We start from the raw sequence: 25,468 nt of genomic DNA on the forward strand, positions 1-25,468 counted from the left end.
AAATGAGGTCCCTGGCGTTGGAGAGGGGCCTGAGAGATTATGGGCCTGAGAGATGATGTCTATAAACTATTCCCATCAGTAGGTGGCAGTATAGCGGGGGAGGCCTGAGAGATGATGTCAGCAGTTATATCCTCCCCGTTCCTGGGGAAGAATTTATGAAAAACAGTAGAGGGATTCGTTCATTGGTCGAAAAATGAAATCTCCACCTACACGGGGCACCGGGCCATGCTAAACGAACTCGCTCAGTGCTTGACTTATCTGAGAGGGGTGTAACCTATCCCATAAACATACTCACCAGCTCGACGCATATTTGGGTTATCAGCGCGCGCATGACTTCAGGTAAGTTACAACTTTTACCTTTAACCTACTGTTTAGGCCTACTTTAATAATTGCATTATTGTGTCGTCCAATAGTTGATAGATATCAGAAGAAGAGAAAAATGGTAGCCTGTTTGCAGTCTCAGTTCAGCTATTACCCGAACTTTTAGATAACGTTCCACTCCTTACTACTCCTGTGCCAACACAAGTGTCAATTGTGGAATGTTCGCTAAAAAGACTGGTACCCAGACTATTGTTTTGGGGGTCGTATGTCGACTATAACAAATTAGACCGTAAATTATAGACGTGAATGGTTACTTTGCAAAGACAACTTTACGCATTGACGCACCAGACTTGAACAATTGCTGTCATCTTGGAGTCTATTAACACCTCACAGTTCTTTGGATGGCAACTTTATAAAATGTCCCAGAATTGCAGCCTCTAGAGAAGTACATTTAAAGGGGGAATCTGGGATAGGTAGGCCAACATCCATTTTCTGATTCTTGAAAAATATAATGAATACATGCCTCACGAGCTTATGTCTAACTAACCCTATCATAACCCAACATGTAAGCTTGTTTAACTCAATTGTTTGCAAACAATGTAATTGTAAACTAACACTGTATAGCTTCAAATCTCTCAGATGATCAGTCCTTGTTCCATTAGATGGTCAGTCCTTGTTCCATCAATGGTTACATTTCTCGAGCCCCATCACTCAGCTGCAGTGGTGGAAGAAGTACTCAATTGTCATACTTGAGTAAAAGTAAAGATATGTTAATATAAAATGACTCAAGTAAAACTGAGTCACCCAGTAAAATATTACTTGAGTAGAAGTCTAAAAGTATTTGGTTTAAAATATACTTAAGTATCAAAAGTAAAAGTATAAACCATTTAAAATTCCTTATATTAAGAAAACCAGAAGGCACCATTTAAAAAAAACTATTTTAATCGACAGATAGCCAGGGGCACACTCCAACCCTCAGACATAATTTATAAACGAAGCATGTGTTTAGTGAGTCCGCCAGATCAGAGGCAGTAGGGATGACCACGGATGTTCTCTTGATAAGTGTGTGAATTGGACCATTTTCCTGTCAAAATGTAACAAGTACTTTTGGGTGTCAGAGAAAATGTATGGAGTAAAAAGTACATTATTGTCTTTATATACTTTACTATATAAATAGTAAAGTAAATCACAGATACCCCCAAAAACTTAAGTACTTTACACCACTGCTCAGCTGTTTACCTAAATAGTGTCAGGATACACCTTTCTGCTTACATGATAAGAGTTCTGCCACATCAAATAAATTGAGGCCCTAATTAAATTGCCCAATGCTCTCATCCCACTGGGTACAGACATCAGTTCAACGTCTATTTTTCATTTACATTTGGTTGAGTTGTCACCTAACGTGAATTCAATGTGAAATCAATGAAAAATATCACCATGTCATTGGATTTGGGTTAAGTTGAGTTAAAAAATATAAAATGCTCTTACATTGATGGCTTTTTGCAAATCCAATCAGTTTTCCAAGTAGATTCGATGTCATCACATTGATTCTTTTGGTTGAAATGACATGGAACAACATTTATTGATTCAACCCGCACAGTGGGATTGGTGTACACACTTGAGGATAGAAGTGATTCATTCATATAAAACAAACAGCCCTATGTGAGCATTGTGACTACAGACTAGAGTAAGAATGTGTACTCAGCACATAAATATGGGATTTTCATTATCAGGTTGGGACAGAACCAATGGACTATGGACCTTTCAGTGTAAACAGACAGATACATGTGAATTCTCTATAGCCAAGGATGTCTCACCTGAAGGGGATACTCCAAGTCTGAGAGATACAGTACCAGTCAAAGGTTTGGACACACGTACTCATTCCATTTTTTAAAAATATATATTTTTAAACTATTTTATACATTGTAAAATAATAGTGAAGACATCAAAACTATGAAATAACACATATGGAGTCATGTAGTAACCATAAGTGTTAAATCAAAATATATTTAGCCACCCTAAAGCTGTGTAAGGGCTATTTGACCAAGAAGGAGAGTGAGGGTGCTGCATCAGATGACCTAGCCACCACAATCACCCAACCTCAATACATTTGAGATAGTTTGGGATGACTTGGATCGCAGAGTGAAGGAAAAGCAGCCAACAAGTGCTCAGCATATGTGGGAACTCCTTTCAGACTGTTGGAAACACACACCAGCTGAAGCTGGTTGAGAGAATGCCTAGGGTGTACAAAGCTGTTATCAAGGCAAAGGGTGGCTACTTTGAAGAATCTAAAATATATTTTGATTTGTTGAACACTTTATTGGTTACTGTAATACTGTAAACTCAGCAAAAAAAGAAACGTCCTCTCACTGTCAACTGCGTTTATTTTCAGCAAACTTAACATGTGTAAATATTTGTATGAACATAACAAGATTCAACAACTGGGACATAAACTGAACAAGTTCCACAGAGATGTGACTAGCAGAAATTGAATAATGTGTCCCTTAACAAAGGGGGGGTCAAAATCAAAAGTAACAGTCAGTATCTAGTGTGGCCACCAGCTGCATTAAGTACTACAGTGCATCTCCTCCTCATGGACTGCACAAGATTTGCCAGTTCTTGCTCTGAGATGTTACCCCACTGTTCCACCAAGGCACCTGCAAGTTTCCGGACATTTCTGGGGGCAATAGCCCTAGCCCTCACCCTCCGATCCAACAGGTCCCAGATGTGCTCAACGGGATTGAGATCTGAGCTCTTCGCTGGCCATGGCAGAACACTGACATTCCTGTCTTGCAGGAAATCACGCACAGAACGAGCAGTATGGCTGATGGCTTGTCATGCTGGAGGGTCATGTCAGGATGAGCGAGCAGGAAGGGTACCACATGAGGGAGGAGGATGTCTTCCCTGTAACGCACAGCGTTGAGATTGCCTGCAATGACAACAAGCTCAGTCCGATGATGCTGTGACACACCGCCCCAGACCATGACGGACCCTCCACCTCCAAATTGATCCTGCTTCAGAGTACAGGCCTCGGGGTAACGCTCATTCCTTCGACGATAAACGCGAATCTGACCATCACCCCTGGTGAGACAAAACCGAGACTCGTCAGTGAAGAGCACTTTTTTTTGCCAGTCCTGTCTGGTCCAGCGACGGGGGGTTTGTGCCCATAGGTGACATTGTTGCCAGGGATGTCTGGTGAGGACCTGGTTTACAACAGGCCTACAAGCCCTCAGTCCTCCTCTCTCAGCCTATTGCGAACAGTCTGAGCACTGATGGAGGGATTGTGCGTTCCTGGTGTAACTCGGGCAGTTGTTGTTGCCATCCTGTACCTGTCCCGCAGGTGTGATGTTCGGATGTACCGATCCTGTGCAGGTGTTGTTACACGTGGTAACAACAATGATTCATGTGTGTTATTTCATAGTTTTGATGTCTGTTATTTCATAGTTTTGATGTCTTCACTATTATTCTACAATGTAGAAAATAGTAAAAATAAAGAAAAAACCCTTGAATGAGTAGGTGTGTCCAAACGTTTGACTGGTACTGTAGCCCTGTGATGGAATAACAATAATTTTAAATAATTTGCATTATTTTCTACTTTTTGCCAGGGGGATGATGAGGAACCTTATACTGCTGGCTATCTTTGGAGAATACCTGCAGGTGATGAAATGCACCCCAAAATGCCCAATATATGGCTCTATAGCAGCTTGCACCAGCCAGTCTCTATATCAGGTCCCTGCGCTGCCTCCATACATTACCATTTTGTATATGAGGGATAACTACATCAGTGAGATCAATGAGACATCCTTCTCTGGGCTTGAAAGGTTAAAGGAACTGGATCTCAGTTGGCAACGAGTCAATGGGCTTATTATAAGAACTAACACCTTTCAAAGGCTGGATAACTTGGCAGTGCTTTATTTAGGGTATAACACAGGTTTACAAATTGAGCCAGATGCGTTTGTGGGACTGTCCAACCTGAGAGCTCTCTCTCTATATAGGTGTGACCTGTGTAGTAGTAACATAAGACACATGGATAACATATAAAGACATAAGACAGCTGAACATTAAAGTAACGAACCACATGTTCACGTTGATCATGAGACTGTGGTAATGGAGATATACTAAGGGACGTTCTGGCCCTCTTATTTTCTCCATTGTGCTGACAGACTGACCAGACACATGGGCACCTAAAACAATTGGACACACTAGACTTATAGTCTACACATTCCACTAAAAGCACACATACCAGAGAAATATGCCTAAAGCAATTGGACACTAGACAAATAGTCTGACCATTCCATTACGTACATACATGTCAGACAGATAGGCGCCTAAGGCAATTGGACACACTAAGGATAGGGGAGAACAGAACAAAGAGTGCATTGATTTAGTGGTGAAGGGAAGGGGCATGGGGTCTGTTGACACACTGGGATAGAGGGTCCGGCCACCATTATAAACTAATTGAAAGCAGATGGTGGTGAATGACTTCATAAGGGATGGACAATACTATGTGGGTATAAATATAAAGGACTGGACTTCTGAGAGTTGTGTGTTCCGCGGGACATTCCGGCTGGCAAATGCTCTGTATTAAAAGCCTAAATTGATTTCACAAGTTCTTACGAGTGTTATATTTTTGAGACGATTTACCACGACATATTTTGGCGAACTTGCCAGGAGGGACAGGGACTGAGGAATGGCGTTCAGGGCTGGTGATAGTTTCTTTGGACAATCCTGCAAACAATATGGCCACAACTATAGCAAGGTAAGCTTGTTCTTACATAGTTGAAATGTTTGTATGGATTGCTTCAGAGATCCTGTCTCAGCGAGAGGGGCGCCACGTAAGTCTCTCTTTCAAATTTCCTAAAAAGAAACCAGTAAATACTAAAGAACTTTTGAATTCAATTAATTTGCATGTATGTGTAATTTGGGGAATTGTATTAAATATAAATGTATGCGCATGTATAGAGACTGAGTGAATAGGTGCTGTGAACTTTGCTTGTGTTAGGTGTTAAGCAGAGGGGGCATGCATGCGCTCGTTCAGATCAGACCGTTCGAATGTGTAGCTTAAATGATGCGGTTGTTTGCGCATCTGGCTGAGATGGCTGGTTATAATAAGGGACAGCTCATACGGTCAAAACAGATAATGTAGGTAGAAAATCCTGTGATACCTCTTCAATACAATTAGTAGAAGGAATGCTTGGACAGGTTACTTATGAATAACGGCTCTAAAAGTAATAGAGAACTGCATAAATAAGTAGTTAGGAAGCCACGATACCGCTCTTTAAAAAAAAGGGGAACATTTTTGAAGAGGTCTGCTTGGGTGGGATATTCACGGCAGAATAATCTGTGAGTGAATATTTAGTAAATAAATATTTCATGGCTACCGCCCCAGAAAGGGGGACTGAACGGATGAATATTTAGAAGGCAGGAAAAACGTTGGCCCGATTGTGCGGCGTTCAACTGCAAAAGTAACTTATACGGTCAAAGCATAAATCAGTAGTTAAATAAATATTTCATGGCTACCGCCCCAGAACGGGGGACTGAACGGGTGAAATATTTAGGTCGCAGGAAAACGTTAGCCCGATTGTGCGGCGTTCAACTGCAAAAGTAGCTTATAGGTCAGAGCATAAATCAGTAGTTAAATAAATATTTCATGGCTACCGCCCCAGAAAGGGGGACTGAACGGATGAATATTTAGAAGGCAGGAAGAACGTTAGCCCGATTGTGCGGCGTTCAAATGCAAAAGAAATCCTGCGAATAAAAAACCGCTCTGTCTAGCTAACAGGGTTTTGTAATTCAGTAGGTCACGCCACAATACTACTCTAATAATAGAAGAAAAGATCAGTATTGGGGGGGTGAATAGGATATGAAGACAAGCTGATCCGATTAGACAGTAGTCTCGTCATATTGTAGAAATCTTAGCAGTCTAGGCTTATGTAGGAGGAAGTGAATTAAGTCAATAAAGAAAGACTAAGTTGTTTTGAGGTAAAAACAAAGGGATTGAATGAACAGATGAAAAATAAAAAGGATGAATGAAAATGTTGTAAGAAATAAGTAGATCTGTGTAGAGATAGAACATTAGGAAGAAAGAAAGGACAGGTTGTGTGTGTGTGTAGGCAGAACGTCCAGAAGAGGGAGCGCGCAGCCTTCCTGTGACAGAGTAGAACGTTGAGAAAGGGTGCCTCTAACTACTAAGATAGAGGGAACGGAATTAAGAAACATCGAAGTAAAATAAGTTGTAATCAAGGATAAAAACACTGATGTGATAAAGTAATAAGCGACCATAGTAGAATTACTAAAAAAAAGGTGTTAAAATAAATAATGAATAAAGATAATTAAAGAGGATTAACCGAATAGTATAAAACGAATAGAAAAGTGTGAAACAAAACAGAAAGTAGGAGCGCCAATAAATTGAAATTATACTATAAAGTTAAAAATGAATCTAGGTTGGTTAAAATAAATAGTGGAATCCAGGACACGTTAAGAATTCACGTACGGTGTAACAAAGAAAGAGGAAAAAACAGGCCGTCAGTCACTCTGTGTCTACAGAAGCTACGGTCTAAAAATAGCCTGAAGAGCAGGGAGGGGTGCAAAATGGAGTGGCCAGGATAAAACAGGAGAACAGGGGAGGCTTGACTCACTAGTAAATTGACCATAGGATCAAACAATAAGAATATAGAGAAGAGGTAAGAAAGTATAGACAAAATAAATAAATAAAGGTAAAAGTAAGACGTTAGATAGAGATTTTAACGGAGCGGGCAGTGGACCTGTGTGGCTTAGTTGGTAGAGCATGGTGCTTGCAACGCCAGGGTTGAGGGTTCAATTCCCACAGGGGGATCAGGATGAATATGTATGAACTTTCCAATTTGCAAGTCGCTCTGGATGGTAGCGTCTGCTAAATGACTTAAATGTAATCTTAAAAATTGATTAGAACTGTAACAACAAACCAAACGAATAAAATAAATAAATAATGATATCTGTAAAGGGAAAAACACAGTGATATCTGTAGTACTGTCCTAGAATAAGACATTAAGTCATCTGTAGTATTCAGAAATAATGTCTGTACTATATAGAGTAGGCTTCGATAAAAAAAATTAAGTGATGTGACAAATGAATTATTAATTGGAAAGGTGATTAGCTCTACCTTGGAAAAATAGTAAATAAAAGGTGTATAATACATGGGAGTATTTAGGAAAAATAAATAAATAAATAGTGGCATGACAACAAAATGACTGTTTCCATAGCATAGAGAGAGAAGGACACTATTACCTGATAAACAGGATGAATAGAATAAGGGAGGCACAGTCGCATGGGACCAAAATGTGAAGCTCAATTTGCAGGCGTTCTGATGTCAACATTCTATCATCAGAAAATATATTGCGATGAGGTACAAATGTGGTTCCTCTAGTCCTCGCAGACGTGCGGGTGATTAGCAGAACTATTGAAAATATCTAAGAACGAATAAGAAAATAGCTCTCTGTTTTGAATATGGGTATATCGGGTAAGGGGAAAATTAGTGTTATGTGACACTAGAACTTAGTGCGGTAGCAGGAAATGCCGCTATACAAGAGTTTATATCCTTGTCAAAATAACAAACAACTAATCGGTTTGAGGTTAGTGAGAATGGAATTTTTTACTTGGCGGTGTATAGTCTCTGAGCGAACAATGAGTGTTTCATAGAGATTACAGTTTATATGTGGTCAAGAAGAAGTATTAGATCACGTTTGACTTGACATCTAGTAGAGTACAGATGGAATTTTAATTGTTAGGCATTCTATACCGTCATTCTCTGAAAACTGTTAAGACGTTTATGGAATAAAAACTATTTGCTGATTAAAAGGTAACATTGTGAATATTAACGATATGTATACTTTCTTTTCCAGAAAAAAAGGGTTTAATCTTCTCTGGTCAAAATATCATTGGAGACTGCATTACTGTGGAAAGCAGTTAATTAAAGTCAGCCGCTTTAAAAATTAAAATATCTGGATAAGGCTAAAAAATGGAGTTCTGGATAAGTGAGTCCAGTCCCTTTGTGTTATTGGGTATGCAGAAGGATGGAAATGTTTTTTGAAAAATGTATTTAAGTTGTTCCTAAAGAAAGGGGAGTGGAAACATATTAATGGTGTCAAAATGCCCTGAATCCTAAGAATTTCCTGTGAAAGACTGATCACCTTTTACTAGAAATTGTTGGAACAGGTGGGATTGAATTATAACATGATTGAAGTACACCAGACTCTATTCAAACTGTATAATTACTTTGAAAATCTATTATGTCCCTGGGAAAATTATGAAGAGTTGTACCCTTAAATTGAATAAGTTATTCAAATAGGTTTATTTTAATTTTTATTTTGATATAACATGAGTTCATAGGTAAAATTATCAGTTCCCTGGGGTTATGGTCTTTGGGTAAATACACAAATGTGCTTTGTTCATTCTGCATATAAAAAGTGATGAAAGTTACTCCAAAGGGTTTATTGGAGTGTGGGTCTCTGTGAGGGTTATGTTGATAAATATATCATCTGTAATTCGTCTGAGAGTTCACCGGTGGAATAAGGGAGTTATCATAGAAGGTGACGTCAGAATGCTTTAAGGCATGGGAGAGAATATCACCATAAGTGGGTGTGGAGCTCAAACCCACCCTAACCGACTGAATAGTGAGGGACAACTGTGTCTGATGACCTGTGAACTGTATCTAAAAAAAAGACATGTTGAAATGATATGGGCCAGGGAGAATAATGACTTAAAGGAATTGGGGTACTGATCTTTTATTACCAGGCCACTCATGAGAGAAAAACTGAGATGGAAGGGCTATTGTAAAATAGATAATACTGGTATTTAAAGTGTTTAGTATAAATGTTAATTATTAAAGGGATGTTGTGTATTGAATAGATAAGGTCAAATTTGAGTTAAAGTAAACACTAAGGACTGTTATCCTGAATATTGGATTGGAAAAAGTATTTAACAAAGAACTGTTTAGTTATTTGGATATAGCACTGTTTAAATGTAATAGGCTTAGGGAAGCTCTGTAAATCCTGAGACAAGGAGGTTGACAAAACTTACAGAATATTAGATTACAGGTTTTTTGTTTCTTTTGTTTTATAATGTCATTGGAATTGTAATGATAAAATGTAATGTTTAATTGAATAAAAAGGTAGTCTGTTGTGCGAAGATGCCCATGAATGAAGAAGAAAGAGACCAATAATAACATGGGCATAGAATGAAACAGATGGACGTTTTCTCCAGGTTTAATTACATTACAAGTAGTGGTAATATTGCAAATGTGCAATTATTATAATTTTTTTTTCTCTTTTTCTCGTTTGGTCAATTTATTTTTGTTTTGAGGAACATAAGGTTGTGTATATGTTCCTGAGGAGGGACTGATACTGATATAAATGATATATAAATTGACTTAAGGATGTTTTAAGTATGTATCAAACAATGGCTGTTATGGGTTAGGGGACTCATAAATGAAGGTAATGGTAGTGAAGGGGTGTTATTTCTAGAAACTATGTATAAAAATAGAGATAATTCACAGAAAAGGAAAGACAGCTGGCTGTGTAAAATATAGGGACAATTCTAAAAGTAAATAGAACAATTCACATATCTAAAGATATGGTAAAAAGAATAAGTGGTGGCATTTTGAGCATTAGAGCAAAAGTTTAAGAAACTTATAACTTAGTTTTGTTAGGATTGGATATTAATCCAACTGGAAGACGCTTGAATGATTATATGTTATTTTACAGCAGTTGCTGTAGGGACAATCATTTGACTATCATTATGAATATTTCTGTGGCAGGAGGCCAGGTATTTGAGGCAGAATGGTTACATAGGGCTGTTATTAAAAATTAAGATTTAGTGATCTTGCTATAAGAAGGAAGTCTGTTGTCAGGGAATAACCCATGTGTTAGTGTGTATGTCCTCAGGAAAAAACAGCCAGAAATGGAAGGGCTTGGGCTGCATTCTGGAGACTGAGTGTACATCAAAATACACCAGGCTGGTGGTATACTTCTTACAACACTGCAGTGGTAAAATTCTTCATGTCTCTCTTTGGTGGGTGCATAAGTCTCACGAGAAGTGAGGTCCAGCTGAATAATGGGTGAGCTTGAAAACACCATGACAGAGGACGTGGAATCAGAGAGAGAGAGAGACTAGATTCCACTATAGACATACTGGGTTGAGTTTGGGGGCTACTTGTTTCATTTTTTAATGCATCATGTGAAAAAGAATAGATGATAGGATATTATACTCTAAACAAACATGTTAAAGGAATTGATGTGAAAGCATATATAGTGTTGAATTACGTCAAGAAGAGATAATGTTGATTAAGGTTATGCACATGATTATCAGTTAAAATGGAGCAGATGGGAAACTAAGTAAAAAATGACATGATTTGGGAACACCTCTCAGAACCTGGGGCCGAAAGGGGAAGACTGGGTGGAAGCATGAGGAAGCTTTTTAGGGCTTTTATTTTTGTGGAGTCCAGCAGAAAAGTATCCTGGAGGCATAGAGTCAGGTGAAGAGAGAGTGGGAATTGTCATGGTCTCAGATTTCAGTTTGCATGAATATATTTATGCATAACACATAACATTGTCAATGCTGTTATGTTTTGTCTGTTGTTTTCCAAGTCTTATGTTTAGGAAAACAGAAGGAGAAGGGTTCGCCTGCTTAAGCTGGAATGTCAGTTTATTGTGTGATGAGTGATGGAAGTAAGAGGATGTATGGTGCAATCATAGAACAGAGGCCATAAGTCTCTAAGTATGAATGCCTTACAGAAAGTAGGCAGAAACCTGAACCAGGACGAGAGGTTCTGCGTCTGATGATCCAAGGGGACCAGAAGGACCTCTCCCAGTGATACCAGGAGATCTGGTCTACGTTCGAGTGTTCCAGAGGAAGTGGGATCAACCGAGGAGAGAAGGACCCTATGAGGTGGCCAAAGCAACAAAAACAGCAGTCCTAGTGAAAGGAAGCCAGACGTGGTACCATCTGAACCACTGCAGCTGAGTCCCAACAGAGAGAAGGACACAACCATATAGAGATGTGGACACAGAGGATGATGATTCACCAGGGAGGAGCCAAGAAAACAGCAAATCAAGTGAAAGCCAAAATGTGACAGGTGCACCGACTAATGCACCCAGAAGAGGAGGAGAGGCCTCACAAGGAACAGAATGAGAACATTTCTTCCCTAAAATTGAAACCCTTCCAGATGGAAGCTAAGTCCTGCCTGAGGAGGGAGCCTCAGGTGAAGAAAGAGGAGGAAAAGTCCTGCAAGCTGAAGAAAATGGGGGTTTCCCCACAATTGACTTTTCAGCTCTTGAATGGTCTCCTTTAGATAATTGATGTTAGAACAACAAAAGAATAATGACATTGACATAACAGAAGTAACAGTGAATGATAGTATAGAAACAACAGACTAATGCACAATCAAGACGTATGGTGGAAGCAGGAAGAGAAGAAAGGAATCAGCCGAACAATCCAAAAAGACTGACAAGGTTAGAATCTTTGTTCCACCTCAACTTATAACAGAAGCAGGAGAACTGAAGTCTATCTCAATCATAAGGATCAAACCCTTACCGGAGATGGCACTCTGTGGATGGACACATCACCAAACAAAGGGACAAGTCGTTTGGGATCCGAAAGGATGTGACCTGACATTTATCAAAGAAAAGGACGAGAGGGTGCTCATCATGAATCAGATTGAACCAGTTGAAGGTGAAGAATTAATAGTTGAAATAACAAGAACAACAGTGACCGAAGGGAGTAGCACCACGGTCATTAAGATTGATCCTACCCCTGCACCTGAACAGGAAGAACCTGTGACAACAACAAGGGTGGCGGTTGCTGTGACGACCACAGTAGCTACCACTAAGATGACATCGACCTCCCTTACCAAGCAGATCACCGTACCCACAAAGCAACCTGAGACATCAGAGTCAGGAGAGTTTTTTTTTTACTGACATTTGGAACTTTCTGATAAACTCTAATGATCTACCTCAAGATAAGAACATTGAAAAAGCGACAGAATTAGATATATTAGAACCACTCAAGGACACCACACGAGAAGAAGTAGTGAAGAAGGAGTGATACGAATGAGCTAAGTATATGGCAAACAAACACAAAATGGACAATTGTATTTTGTGTAGAAAATCAACTTTGTCTGATCTTTTAATAGTCTCTGAACCAGCATCATTTAAAAACTGTGTAAGTTGGAAAAATGACCATTGTAACAATAGAAAGTATTCTATTCCCTTGTGTGACATAGAATGTAGGATTGCTCTGGGTAAGCACTAGGGGTAAAACTATGTTGAATAAGACCATGCTGGGAGATAATGATTGTGCTGCCTATATCATTAGAACTGAATCAAATGGACCTCAATTAGACAGAAGTACTGTGGTTAAAGGAAAATATGAATGTTTTTACAGCCATAACACCGAAGGAATTCAAAAAGTGTCATTCGCGTTACAATTGCAGGTAGTGTACAAAAATTCATGTGGATGGTCATAACCATCACCCAGAACCTTTTTTCCTGTGCCAAGTGTTAAAGAGGAGATTGTCTTATTTGTAAGGATAAGGGCTGTGCTCCTAGATATTGGGGTTTTAGCATTTTTATTTTGCCTAAAGCTTTGTGTTCTTTGTATGTTTCTTTGAATTTTTAGATATATATATTGATGAATATATATGGTTTTCTTTAATTAAAGCTAGTTATGCCTTCTAAAAAAAATAGGTTAATTTCAAGAACATGTTAGATGACAGAGGGTATTCTGGTTACAAGTGTCTACGGACCATGTCCTTAATCTTCTAAACAAAGGTTGGTATCATTGATATCACTTTATTAGAGAGGTGTCTACGAGGGAGGATCATGTTGAAATGCTTAAATTTAGAATGATGTTGTGTCAATTTTCTTTTGTACCTGCATGTAGGTCTTTGATTTTCTCATATTCAATTTATTATTATATTCATTGTATTATCTTTTATTTTTTATACCAAATTTGATCTTTTACTCTTATGACAATTGGAGATGTTTGGTCTAGTTAGGTTTTCTTTAATGTTTCTGATTGGATCTTTTACTCCTATTTCACATTGGAGATGTTTGGTCTAGTTGGTTTATCTGCTTCACTTTGTTTTTATTTTTTGTATTTTCTTGTTTATCATAGGTATTTTCATTTACTATCCCAAAGTCTTATTTGTATCATTTATGTGGCTAAATAGCCCCAGAGGGGGGATTGTAGTAGTAACATAAGACACATGGATAACATATAAAGACATAAGACAGCTGAACATTAAAGTAACGAACCACATGTTCACGTTGATCATGAGACTGTGGTAATGGAGATATACTAAGGGACGTTCTGGCCCTCTTATTTTCTCCATTGTGCTGACAGACTGACCAGACACATGGGCACCTAAAACAATTGGACACACTAGACTTATAGTCTACACATTCCACTAAAAGCACACATACCAGAGAAATATGCCTAAAGCAATTGGACACTAGACAAATAGTCTGACCATTCCATTACGTACATACATGTCAGACAGATAGGCGCCTAAGGCAATTGGACACACTAAGGATAGGGGAGAACAGAACAAAGAGTGCATTGATTTAGTGGTGAAGGGAAGGGGCATGGGGTCTGTTGACACACTGGGATAGAGGGTCCGGCCACCATTATAAACTAATTGAAAGCAGATGGTGGTGAATGACTTCATAAGGGATGGACAATACTATGTGGGTATAAATATAAAGGACTGGACTTCTGAGAGTTGTGTGTTCCGCGGGACATTCCGGCTGGCAAATGCTCTGTATTAAAAGCCTAAATTGATTTCACAAGTTCTTACGAGTGTTATATTTTTGAGACGATTTACCACGACACCTGACTGAATCTATTTTACAGGGTGACTATCTCAGGCCCCTGGTTTCCTTGGAAACACTAGATCTGTATGGTAACCAGGTGAAAAGAATCCAGCCTGCTCTGTTCTTTGTGAACATTACAGATTTCCAAGAGCTAAACGTTTCCCTAAACCGGATGGAAAGCATATGTGAGGAAGATTTGATTGGCTTTCAAGGCAAACACTTTCGGCTCCTCAAGTTGAGCAGCCTCTATCTATATAGCATGACTCAGTATGGCTTTGACTGGAAACAATGCGGAAATCCTTTTCGGAACATGTCCATGGAGACACTTGACTTATCTTCCAATGGATTCGATGTGGACAAGGCAAAACTGTTTTTCAATGCAATCCATGGGACCAAAATCCACCATCTTATTCTGGAACACAGCACCATGGGGAAATCATTTGGTTTCAGCAACGTGAAAGACCCAGACAGGCAAACATTTGAGGGCCTCAAGAATAGTAGTGTCAAGATTCTAGATTTGTCCAAATGCTTTATATTTACATTGCAATATGCAGTATTCAGTCCGCTGAGAGAGGTAGAGTACATAACAATAGCCCAAAACAAAATTAACCAGATTGACAGGGAGGCGTTTTTTGGTCTTCAAAATGTACAAAAGCTCAACCTGTCACACAATCTTATAGGGGAAATCTATTCTTACACGTTTGACAATCTACCCAATATTTTAGAACTTGATTTATCTTACAACCATATTGGTGCATTGGGATATCAAGCATTTAAAGGACTTCCAAACCTACAAGTTCTGGATCTTACAGGAAACTCTATTCGGGAACTAGGTACATATGGTTCCCTTGCACCACTACCAAACATCCAACTTCTTCGTTTGGCTGATAATAAGATTACGTCCTTAGAGGGCCTCTCTGTCTTTGCTAATAATACGATCATACTTAATGTTCAAAACAACAGGTTAACTAATTTAGAGGATGTATACACAGTTTTAACTAAATTAATGCACATTGAGTTTCTCTGGTATGGTAACAACTTCATAAAGTGGTGCACCCTTAACAATAATATTTCAGTGCCAGCTGTGAACTCTCTGAAGCTGCTTGAGCTAAGGAACATCGCCTTGCAGATGATATGGGCACGGGGAGAGTGTATGCATGTATTTGAAAATCTTGGCAAGCTTTTAAGTCTGGATTTAAGCTTTAACTCCCTGCAGGCTCTCCCAGATGGTATATTTAAAGGCCTCATCTCTCTGGAAGAGATGGATCTTCACTTCAACTCACTCACATACCTCAAAGCAGACATTTTCCCAGAGAGTCTCAAAACAGTTGACCTCTCTTACAATTTCCTGGCCTCTCCTGACCCAGAAGCTTTCCATTCTCTCAGCTGGATCAACCTGTATAGGAATCAATTCCACTGTGACTGCGGTCTGGAGGACTTTCTGACGTGGCTGAAAGGGACTAACGTGACTTTTCCTGACCCTGGCGTGAATGAATTCAGCTGTGAGTTTCCTTCAGATCTCCATGGCATCAGCCTGTTGAATTACAGCTCAGTCATATCGTGTGAGGAGGATGACGAGAGGCTGGTTCAGGAGCTGAGGCTCTCGCTCTTCATCGGCTGCACAGCGCTCATCATCCTGATCATGGTCGGAACAATCGTTTTCGCTCGTCTCCGTGGATTCCTCTTCAAAGTTTACAAAAAGGTGACCGCCAGGATCCTTGAGGGCCCTAGGAGGGATCCTTCTGCTGGTGGGCCTCGGTACGACGCTTACTTATGCTTCAGCAACAACGACTACAAGTGGGTAGAAACCGCCCTGTTGAACAGACTAGACTCTCAGTTCGCAGAGCGAAACGTCCTCCGCTGCTGCTTCGAGGTCAGAGACTTCATCCCAGGTGAAGATCACCTGTTCAATATCAGGGACGCCATATGGGGGAGCAGGAAGACAGTTTGTATCGTGTCTAAAGAGTTCCTCAAGGACGGCTGGTGCCTGGAGGCCTTTACCCTGGCTCAGAGCAGGATGCTGGAGGAGCTCAGAGATGTTCTCATCATGGTGGTTGTGGGGAATGTCCCCCATTACAGACTGATGAAACATGAAGGCATTAGGACCTTTGCCCAGAAGAGGGATTACCTGCAGTGGCCGGAGGACACACAGGATATTCAATGGTTCTATGAGAAGCTCATGTCCAAGATTCTTAAGGACAAAAAGAACACCGCCAAAGATAACAATGGGGATATCACACTTGTAAATATGACAGTTGGAACTTAATGTTGTTGACTCATTTTTCCACAGCCTGTATGCTTAAGTGAAAATCTTATTTAACTGTACTGTGAATTCGTACATCATTCATTTTTATTCTGTCTGTATAGCATTAAGAACTTTTACCATATTGATTACAGGCAAAATGGAGAGGGTCCTCTGTCTTTTGGGATAGCTTGTTTTTGACCACTAGGTGGCAGTCAACCTTTATTCACTAATATTGGAACTGTGAAACGTTACCTTCTGTGTAAATCACATTTTATTGGTCACATACACATATTTAGCAGATGTTATTGCAGGTGTAGCGAAATGCTTGTATTTAAAAAAAATAATAAAAAATGAATGAAAGAAATGACACAAAAAAATGAAATACTGCGAAATTGCTTTGGCGCCAGAAGCAGAGCTGCCATGTCTGTCGGCGCCATCTATGATTATTGTGTGCTTTGCAGTGTGTACAATGCAAAGTTCTCGTGGTTAACATTTACACATTGTAATATAACTAATGTAAGGATTTTGGCACTTTTAATAAAACATTCCAATTTCTCTGCTAAATTTGAATAATAATTGTGAACTTTTTCTGAGGATTTGAAAAATGACAATCTTATCTCCTCCCTACTTCCTCAATATAGAGTCTATGTCTGAAACCAGTATGCCACCAGGTAGAGTAAAACTTCCTGCTGTAAGGAGGAGAGGAGAATAACATCATCCTTCATTAAAATGATGTGGAAACAACGTTGATTCAACCACTGTGTGCCCAGTGGGAGTGTTTAAGACTTCTTTATGGAAACCTTGCTGACCTGTGTTAATTAACACAGCACACATTTAGACATCTACTGTTATTGGAAAGGTTTTTGAATGTACATGTAAACTAGGCCTACCATATAACAACCATTTCAGTTTTGTAACTATCTCATATTTTCATTTAAAACTCAAAGTACTATACCATGTTTCAGTATCAGGAATGGATCTCTGATGGAAATCATGTAAAAGTGTAGCCTTAATGATCATGTCATTTTTCTCGTATAACTATGAGAAGATAGAAAGCACAGTGCGGTTCTACAAAAACTAACTAAAACTAACAGCAAAATAACGCTGCAGCTACAAGATTTTAATGTTTAGTCCATAATGTTGCTTGATCGGTGGTTAGGCCATTAGTTAGCTGGGCAAAACTAGGTTACATTAAAAGTGCAATACTATTAATATTTTTTGTGAATCTATGTAAATTGCGAAGCTCATCTGCATTCTCTGCAGTGCAGAAAAATTCTCAGCAACAAGAGTGATCAAAATAAGATCCTACAATTATACACTGCTCAAAAAAATAAAGGGAACACTAAAATAACACATCCTAGATCTGAGTGAATGAAACATTCTTATTAAATACTTTTTTCTTTACATAGTTGAATGTGCTGACTACAAAATCACACAAATTATCAATGGAAATCAAATTTATCAACCCATGGAGGTCTGGATTTGGAGTCACACTCAAAATTAAAGTGGAAAACCACACTACAGGCTGATCCAACTTTGATGTAATGTCCTTAAAAAAAGTCAAAATGAGGCTCAGTAGTGTGTGTGTGGCCTCCACGTGCCTGTATGACCTCCCTACAATGCCTGGGCATGCTCCTGATGAGGTGGCGGACAGTCTGTGGTGCAACGTGGCGTTGGTGGATAGAGCGAGACATGTTGTCCCAGATGTGCTCAATTGGATTCAGGTCTGGGGAATGGGTGGGCCAGTCCATAGCATCAATGCCTTCCTCTTGCAGGAACTGCTGACACACTCCAGCCACATGAGGTCTAGCATTGTCTTGCATTAGAAAGAACCCAGGGCCAACCGCACCAGCATATGGTCTCACAAGGGGTCTGAGGATCTCATCTCGGTACCTAATGGCAGTCAGGCTACCTCTGGGGAGCACATGGAGGGCTGTGCGGCCCCCCAAAGAAATGCCACCCCACACCATGACTGACCCACCGCCAAACCGGTCATGCTGGAGGATGTTGCAGGCAGCAGAACGTTCTCCACGGCGTCTCCAGACTCTGTCACGTCTGTCACATGTGCGTGTGAACCTGCTTTCATCTGTGAAGAGCACAGGGCGCCAGTGGCGAATTTGCCAATCTTGGTGTTCTCTGGCAAATGCCAAACGTCCTGCACGGTGTTGGGCTGTAAGCACAACCCCCACCTGTGGACGTCGGGCCCTCATACCACCCTCATGGAGTCTGTTTCTGACAGTTTGAGCAGACACATGCACATTTGTGGCCTGCTGGAGGTCATTTTGCAGGGCTCTGGCAGTGCTCCTCCTTGCACAAAGGCGGAGGTAGTGGTCCTGCTGCTGGGTTGTTGCCCTCCTACGGCCTCCTCCACTGGCCTGTCTCCTGGTGGCGCCTCCATGCTCTGGACACTACGCTGACAGACACAGCAAACCTTCTTGCCACAGCTCGCATTGATGTGCCATCCTGGATGAGCTGCACTACCTGAGCCACTTGTGTGGGTTGTAGACTCCGTCTCATGCTACCACTAGAGTGAAAGCACCGCCAGCATTCAAAAGTGACCAAAACATCAGCCAGGAAGCATAGGAACTGAGAAGTGGTCTGTGGTCACCACCTGCAGAACCACTCCTTTATTGGGGGTGTCTTGCTAATTGCCTATAATTTCCACCTTTTTGTCTATTCCATTTGCACAACAGCATGTGAAATTTATTGTCAATCAGTGTTGCTTCCTAAGTGGACAGTTTGATTTCACAGAAGTGTGATTGACTTGGAGTTACATTGTGTTGTTTAAGTGTTCCCTTTATTTTTTTGAGCAGTGTATTATGCTTCGTCAAATACTCAATTTACAAGAACCTTAGAGCTCAAATTGAGAAGATTAACCAATATTTACCAAGGAAATTAACGTCAGGTCTTCGCTTTACAGTTATTTCAGGGATCCGTAGTATTTTTGGAACAGAGGCGCACGCTGGTCAGATTCCCCTCACAGGAAAATGTAATAAATGCTGCCCCATAACCATAGCAAATATTTGACCTCAGTTAAAAACAAATATAATGATATGCTTTCCGTTCAAGCTGAGGTGAAATCCATTGATCGGAGTGGTCAATCTACTGTGAGCTGGTTGGTGTATAAAGACCAGGGAACACAGTCCATCCAGTCTGGGTCATATGAAGCCCAGTTCAGTATAACAGGATCTCTCATGCAAATCGCTCTAACCAACCACACTTTTCCCCCTGGTGGGTAAAATTAAGCCATGTGTTTTTAAGGGTTTGTGTCTTTGTTTGTGTGTATGTGTGATGGGTATGGTTTGTGTGTGGTGGGTATGGTATAAGGGGGTTAGAAAGCAAAACAGAGGTTAGTAGTAATGCACAGCGGTACCTTTGACTTCCATCTCTATTTCAGAAGGGGATAAGGGAAAATAATATAGACAATGTTCTATTGGAGACCACAGAGGCCTGTTTACCCCCCCCCCCCCCCCAGTTTTCTGTACTTGTTGACTGTTTTCAGGTACTGGTAGCCTACTACCATGTGGTAGTAAAGGAGTTGATGGAGCACCTGCAGTCAACTTCTCTGATTGCCGTCTGTCCTCAGAGAGAAAGACAGGCCTGAGTGGCCATCAAGAGCATGGAGTTTTAATGGAGCATAACTGCTTTTCCCATCTATCCCTGGGGCTCCGGCTGTGAGTGTTTGGTACGATATCAGCCTTCAGATTCCACACAGGGAAGAGAGGACCTATTTCACAACTGACCCTTTGGAAACAGGTGTTTTCTGCACTTGGAACGCTGGAGTGACCTTGCCAGCGTGGGGAGAGTACAGAGGGATAAGGGAGGATATTATGTCTGTCTCCGTCACCTGTTTTTCCAGCCATATCTCCCCAACAGTTTGAAGTTCCACATTATTCAAGTTATCTCCTCTGGTAATTGCTTCTTATAAGATTGCAGGAGTAGCCAATGTTATGAAAATACTGAGTGAACCTGTGATACCAGGATGTTTATATAAGCTATGTAAGGTGAACTTCAGGATACGGCTGTGCCACAGACTCCTTTTAATGTGCTGTACACAATGAAATACTAAGTTAAATTTACTCAAGTCATGGCAATATGGCATACCACTCACTCATCATTCTCTGCCTAATTTACAGTACACTCACTAGCGGCTAGCCCTTTATGATAGAGTAGATTGAAGCCCTTCTTTCTTAGATATGAGGAGCAGTCTCCCCGAGTACAATTTTCTCAGGTAAAGATCAGATTGGCAGAATGCTTCCGTTAACCATCTGAGATTAGTCTGTCACTTTGTGCCATGTGTATTTCTTGTAGTTCTCCCTGTAGTGAGTGTTCACACAAGAGGAAGATGTGGATCATTATGATGAAGTTTATGGTTCATACCCCTATTTGTGATTCGGACCAACGGGAAGAAGGAGAGGGCGTTGCCTTTGAATAAAGGTAGGCTGTATTAAGTCTATTTTCCTATGACTGTATGGCTACATTTTTTTTTTCCTTTATGGAGTTATTATGGGTAGTGACTCTAATTTGATTTTGTCATTTGAAATGGTTTTATTTTTAAGCAGTAGTGTTTTTGTGTGTTTTTTACACGTTACTCACATTGTGAGTCAAAATGGGGGAACAGTGATATTTAGGAGTGTATCGAGTAATACTTGAAGGAGTTCTGTTCTGTTTCGATACAAATCTTACCAGATTGGGTCTGCTGGATTGCTGGGATTCTCCCGATGGGTTAGAGGTCTAACTTTCTGATCCTGTGACACTGCGATGAAGTTGACAGTGTGATTGGGAGTATAAGCCATTTTGGAGAAAGAAAATTCAACTAAATGTGTTGTTATTCTCTTTGACATGTGTTTTAGAGATTTGTATTAAAAATAATTAGTAACAGTAATAATTTGTCATAGTCGATGCTTGTCTGGATTTCCTGAATCAGAAGTGAACTGAACTAAACTGTTGTTCGGATCTGTCCTCTCGAGGTTATCGTGAGGGTGACTACGGCCGGTTACTTAATGCATGGAGGGGATAATTTGACCACGAGAACGGTGTGAACCTCAAAACCCCCTCTAACCAGCTGAAGAAGAGCGACAAAGGCGTTCAATCCGGCCCTGTCCAAACCACATCTACCGCGAGACCTGAGTCCGAGCCAGCTACCATTGTACAGCATCCTATCAAAGCTATCAATTGCTTTTCTCTCATGCTTTTTCTCTCAGGAGTGGGACAGGAGTCCACGTGGAGTACGCATGGAGAGAGATCCGTTCCAAAACTTCTCTCATGTTGCTGGTATGCTGGTTGGCAAATGGTCAAGATATAAATGGGTGGTAAAGGTGGGGGCGGCCCAGGTGAGACATTGAAATTGGGATGTTACATGGGCCATCCACTTGAACTATGAAGGCTATGAAGAGACGCCAGAAGATTGAGTGCCTGAAGGGGGGGTTGGTCCACTGTGCCCAGAATTGATTTAGGCTTGTCTTTAATTTGGGGTATCAAGTTGATTGTAGAGGTCTACACACTGCTAAATGTATAGTCATTTAGATTAAGAATGCATTGGGATACTGATCTGTGATTATAACCATGATCAGAAAGTGAATACTATAATTATGGGTAATTATACTGTATGTTAATATAAATTACATTCTCCCAGTGTCAATGTGTGCTAAATTGAGGGCTTTTAACTTAAAGTACTGGGACAAATGTGAATCACTGAAGCATATTTCATTCTAATTTTGGGTTGCATAATTAATTGGGTTTTGATTATGATTTGGAAACTGAATGATTTTTTTGAAAACTGGCCAATTGATTTGAGTATGTTCTTAGTATGTTGATAACTGTATGAGTGAAGCAATTAATGTATTATGGATTGATTGTTTCAATTGATGTTAAGCTAATTGTGACATGGGTAAAGAAGTTGTGTACTAAAGTTGTTGACACTATTCTCAGCATGCCCTGGTGAATGGAGAGGGTGAACTCTGATCCTGAGAGTGAAACTGATCCTAATCTATTTGACCTTGTTAGGTTCTTATTTTCAGAGTAAATAACTTGACGCTTAACCAAGTTTAATTCTTCCCAAAGGGTCGCTACAGCTTCATTCAGTCATCACATGTTTCCACCACCACGTGTGTGTGTGTGTGTGTGTGTGTGTGTGTGTGTATGTATGTATGTATGTATGTATGTATGTATGTATGTATGTATGTATGTATATGTATATGTATATATATATATATATATATATATATATATATATTACTCCAATTTAGACACTCCACCTTCTCTCCAATCCTTACATATTTTATGGTTCGACAGGAAGACGAAGTGATAGAGTAATAAACCGTTCTGTCTCCCTTAAGGTGACCTGACCTGACCTCAACCACCTTGATGCCTAATCCAAAGCTCTTCACCTGTATCACCTATAGCACTCCTGTGACTTCCTCCCGTCCAGCCATCACATTCCAAAGCCATCTGTCTCCTACAGATAACCATTAACTCTGATGTAACAACCACAACCACTATCACCCCTCAGATACTATAGTATTACTTCTGATCTATCATGTCTCTAGTATAGCCATGTTAAAAGTTTACCCAGAATCCAACAACCTATATCTATTACTAAAATAAATGTTTTATGATATTGATCCAAACCTTGAGCACAGTGCCCAAATTGATCTGATTTGTAAACATTGTCTTAAGAGGGGTAACTGCAGATGGTGTTTTAAAGGGAAGACGTGGTCCACGAGTCAATTGTCATTTCCTACATATTATTTGATGTGGAGAAGACTGTGCTGATGGCAGAAAAAGGGATTAAACTCAGTAACCCAATGGAGGTTATTTACCATGTATGGCAGTGCCTAACACCAGAAGAGGTTTTTATCTCTTTTTCTTTAATTCTTTTCATTTTATTGTTAAAAATATATATATTTTAACGCTGTAAGGGTTTAACTGAAGGTTTTATAAGAAACTTGGTTTCTTAAGGGGGGGAATGTGAGGGCATTTTGAAGTTAAACCTTACTGATGCTTGTGTACTAAAACATGTCTTTAAGCCTAGGCATTGGGTTAGTTTATATGACAAACTCATATAGGATAGGAAAGTGTGTGTGCGCATTAATAGAGGCCTGTTCTGATTGTTTGTGTGTGTAGAATGACCCCATGATGTCCAGGCACTCAGCCAAAGACAGAAATGAACTGGTTCCTCTTAGCTTAACTGGAGACAGGGCAAAGTGTTATATTCTGCACACCAGTGAAAGAGCTGTTGTTCTGTTTGTTTGGAGCCTGTTTCTGGGGGAAAGATTCATGTTTTGTGTGTGTGTGTGAGACGAGTATGGCCATACATCATCTGGGCGGAAAGTAAAAGGCGCTTGCTTGCCCAACTTGGGGGATCCGTTGAGCAACTGTTAGAGGAAGTATGTCTGGAGTGACTTCCTGTCATTCTGGCCCCTGTTGTCCTCACTCAGTTGCGACAGACTGAGGCAACCTTTTCACCCAGTTATCTCCCCTCACACACACATACATACATAGGGTCACATGTTTTGCAGATGCTTGCATGGGGTAGCTTGACTATATAAAAGCTCCTGTAATCTTTGTACAGGAGGCTCTCACTCCTTCTCACCTGCGTGGCTGGGGCGACCAGCCACCTTATTATAATACATTTTTAATAAAAGTAATACCTTGATTGATTTTGCCTCATTATTAGTTAAAGGTAGAATTTCCACCACACTCCAAGTCTGAGAGATACAGTACCAGTCAAAAGTTTGGACACAGGTACTCATTCCAGGTTTTTTTTCTTTATTTTTACTATTTTCTACATTGTAAAATAATAGTGAAGACATCAAAACTATGAAATAACACATGGAATCATGTAGTAACTAAAAAAGTGTTACACAAATAAAAATATATTTTATATTTTATATTTTCCAAATTAGCTACCCTTTGCCTTGATGACAGCTTTGCACACTTTTGGCATTCTCTCAGGTAGTCACCTGGAATGCATTTCAATTAACAGGTGTGCCTTGTTAAAAGTTCATTTGTGGAATTTCTTTCCTTAATGCGTTTGAGCCAATCAGTTGTGTTGTGACCAGGTAAGGGTGATATACAGAATAACACTGTTTTGGTTAATACATGCCTCACAGGTGGACTCCAATCAAGTTGTACAAACATCTCAAGGATGATCAATGGAAACAGGATGCACCTGAGCTCAATTTCGAGTCTCATAGTGTTGTGTATTGATATTCTGGTTATGTCCTTTTAGGGCACCTGTAACCCCCTCTTGCTTACCTACATTGAAATGCTTGTAATGTTCTTCCTGTGAAACGCATTAAACAATGCCCACGTTAATTTCTACTTCCGTCTCATGTCCTGTCCTTATATTAGTTGTATAAGTAATACAGTGTGCTATATAACAAAACCCTCGAGGGTCTCGTTGCTGTGACATCAAAAGCTAGCTAGCATCACTCGATTGGCTAGCTCCACGTTGTTTGCGTCTTCTACAGCGAAAAAGAATAACGAATTTAACTCAGACTTTCTGCCGAAGATAATGAGCATAAACGTGAGCTATCGATGACAAGGTCAAGTCATGTTCTGCTTGTCAAAAGATGAGTGTAGCGCCACTACACCCATGGGACTTCCCAGTGGAGCCTTGGCAGCATGTCCACATAGATTATGCAGGCCCACTGGAGGATCGTATGTTTTTAGTTGTAGTTGACGCACACAGCAAATGGCCTGAGGTCACAGTGATGAGCACCTCAGCGGAGAGAACCATCGAAGAGCTACGGTCAATCTTCAGTCGCTTTGGCTTGCCAATGCAACTCGTTAGCGATAATGGCCCCCAACTGGTGTCTGAAGAGTTCCGGTCATTCATGGAAGCAAATGGAATTCAGCACATCAAGTCACCACCTTATCACCCGGCCTTGCTGAACGGTTTGTCGAAACGATGACGCAAGCTTTAAAAACATCACAAGGGAAGGGCTCCCTCAATATGCGCCTAAAACACCTTCCTGTTAACCTACAGAAACACAGACAGCTTCGCATGCGACTCGACCTCCTGAGACCTCCAAAGACTAAACAGGTTGTA

The 25,468-nt window shown here is 40.3% G+C and overlaps 1 protein-coding gene across 3 annotated transcripts; it reads left to right on the forward strand.

The window, feature by feature from the left end:
• Positions 1–163: 163 nt before the first annotated feature.
• LOC139556399 (toll-like receptor 5) lies at positions 164–24,738 on the forward strand. Of its 3 annotated transcripts, none has more exons than XR_011671118.1 (3): positions 164–339; positions 3,927–3,978; positions 22,752–24,738. XR_011671118.1 is itself a non-coding variant. In XM_071370309.1 (3 exons), exons 2-3 carry the CDS (start codon positions 3,931–3,933, stop codon positions 16,432–16,434), a joined length of 2,640 nt encoding a protein of 879 aa, XP_071226410.1. In that variant the 5' UTR covers positions 232–339; positions 3,927–3,930; the 3' UTR covers positions 16,435–16,977. The 3 variants fall into 3 exon arrangements, 2 of the variants coding, with proteins under 2 accessions (XP_071226410.1, XP_071226411.1); XM_071370309.1 differs by lacking the exon at positions 22,752–24,738 and adding an exon at positions 14,188–16,977 and having other exon boundaries at positions 232–339; positions 3,927–4,323; XM_071370310.1 differs by lacking the exons at positions 164–339; positions 3,927–3,978; positions 22,752–24,738 and adding an exon at positions 4,358–16,977.
• Positions 24,739–25,468: the final 730 nt, after the last annotated feature.

The sequence above is a fragment of the Salvelinus alpinus genome, chromosome 27 (genome assembly GCF_045679555.1).
Source record: "Salvelinus alpinus chromosome 27, SLU_Salpinus.1, whole genome shotgun sequence".
NCBI classification, from domain to species: Eukaryota; Metazoa; Chordata; class Actinopteri; order Salmoniformes; family Salmonidae; genus Salvelinus; species Salvelinus alpinus.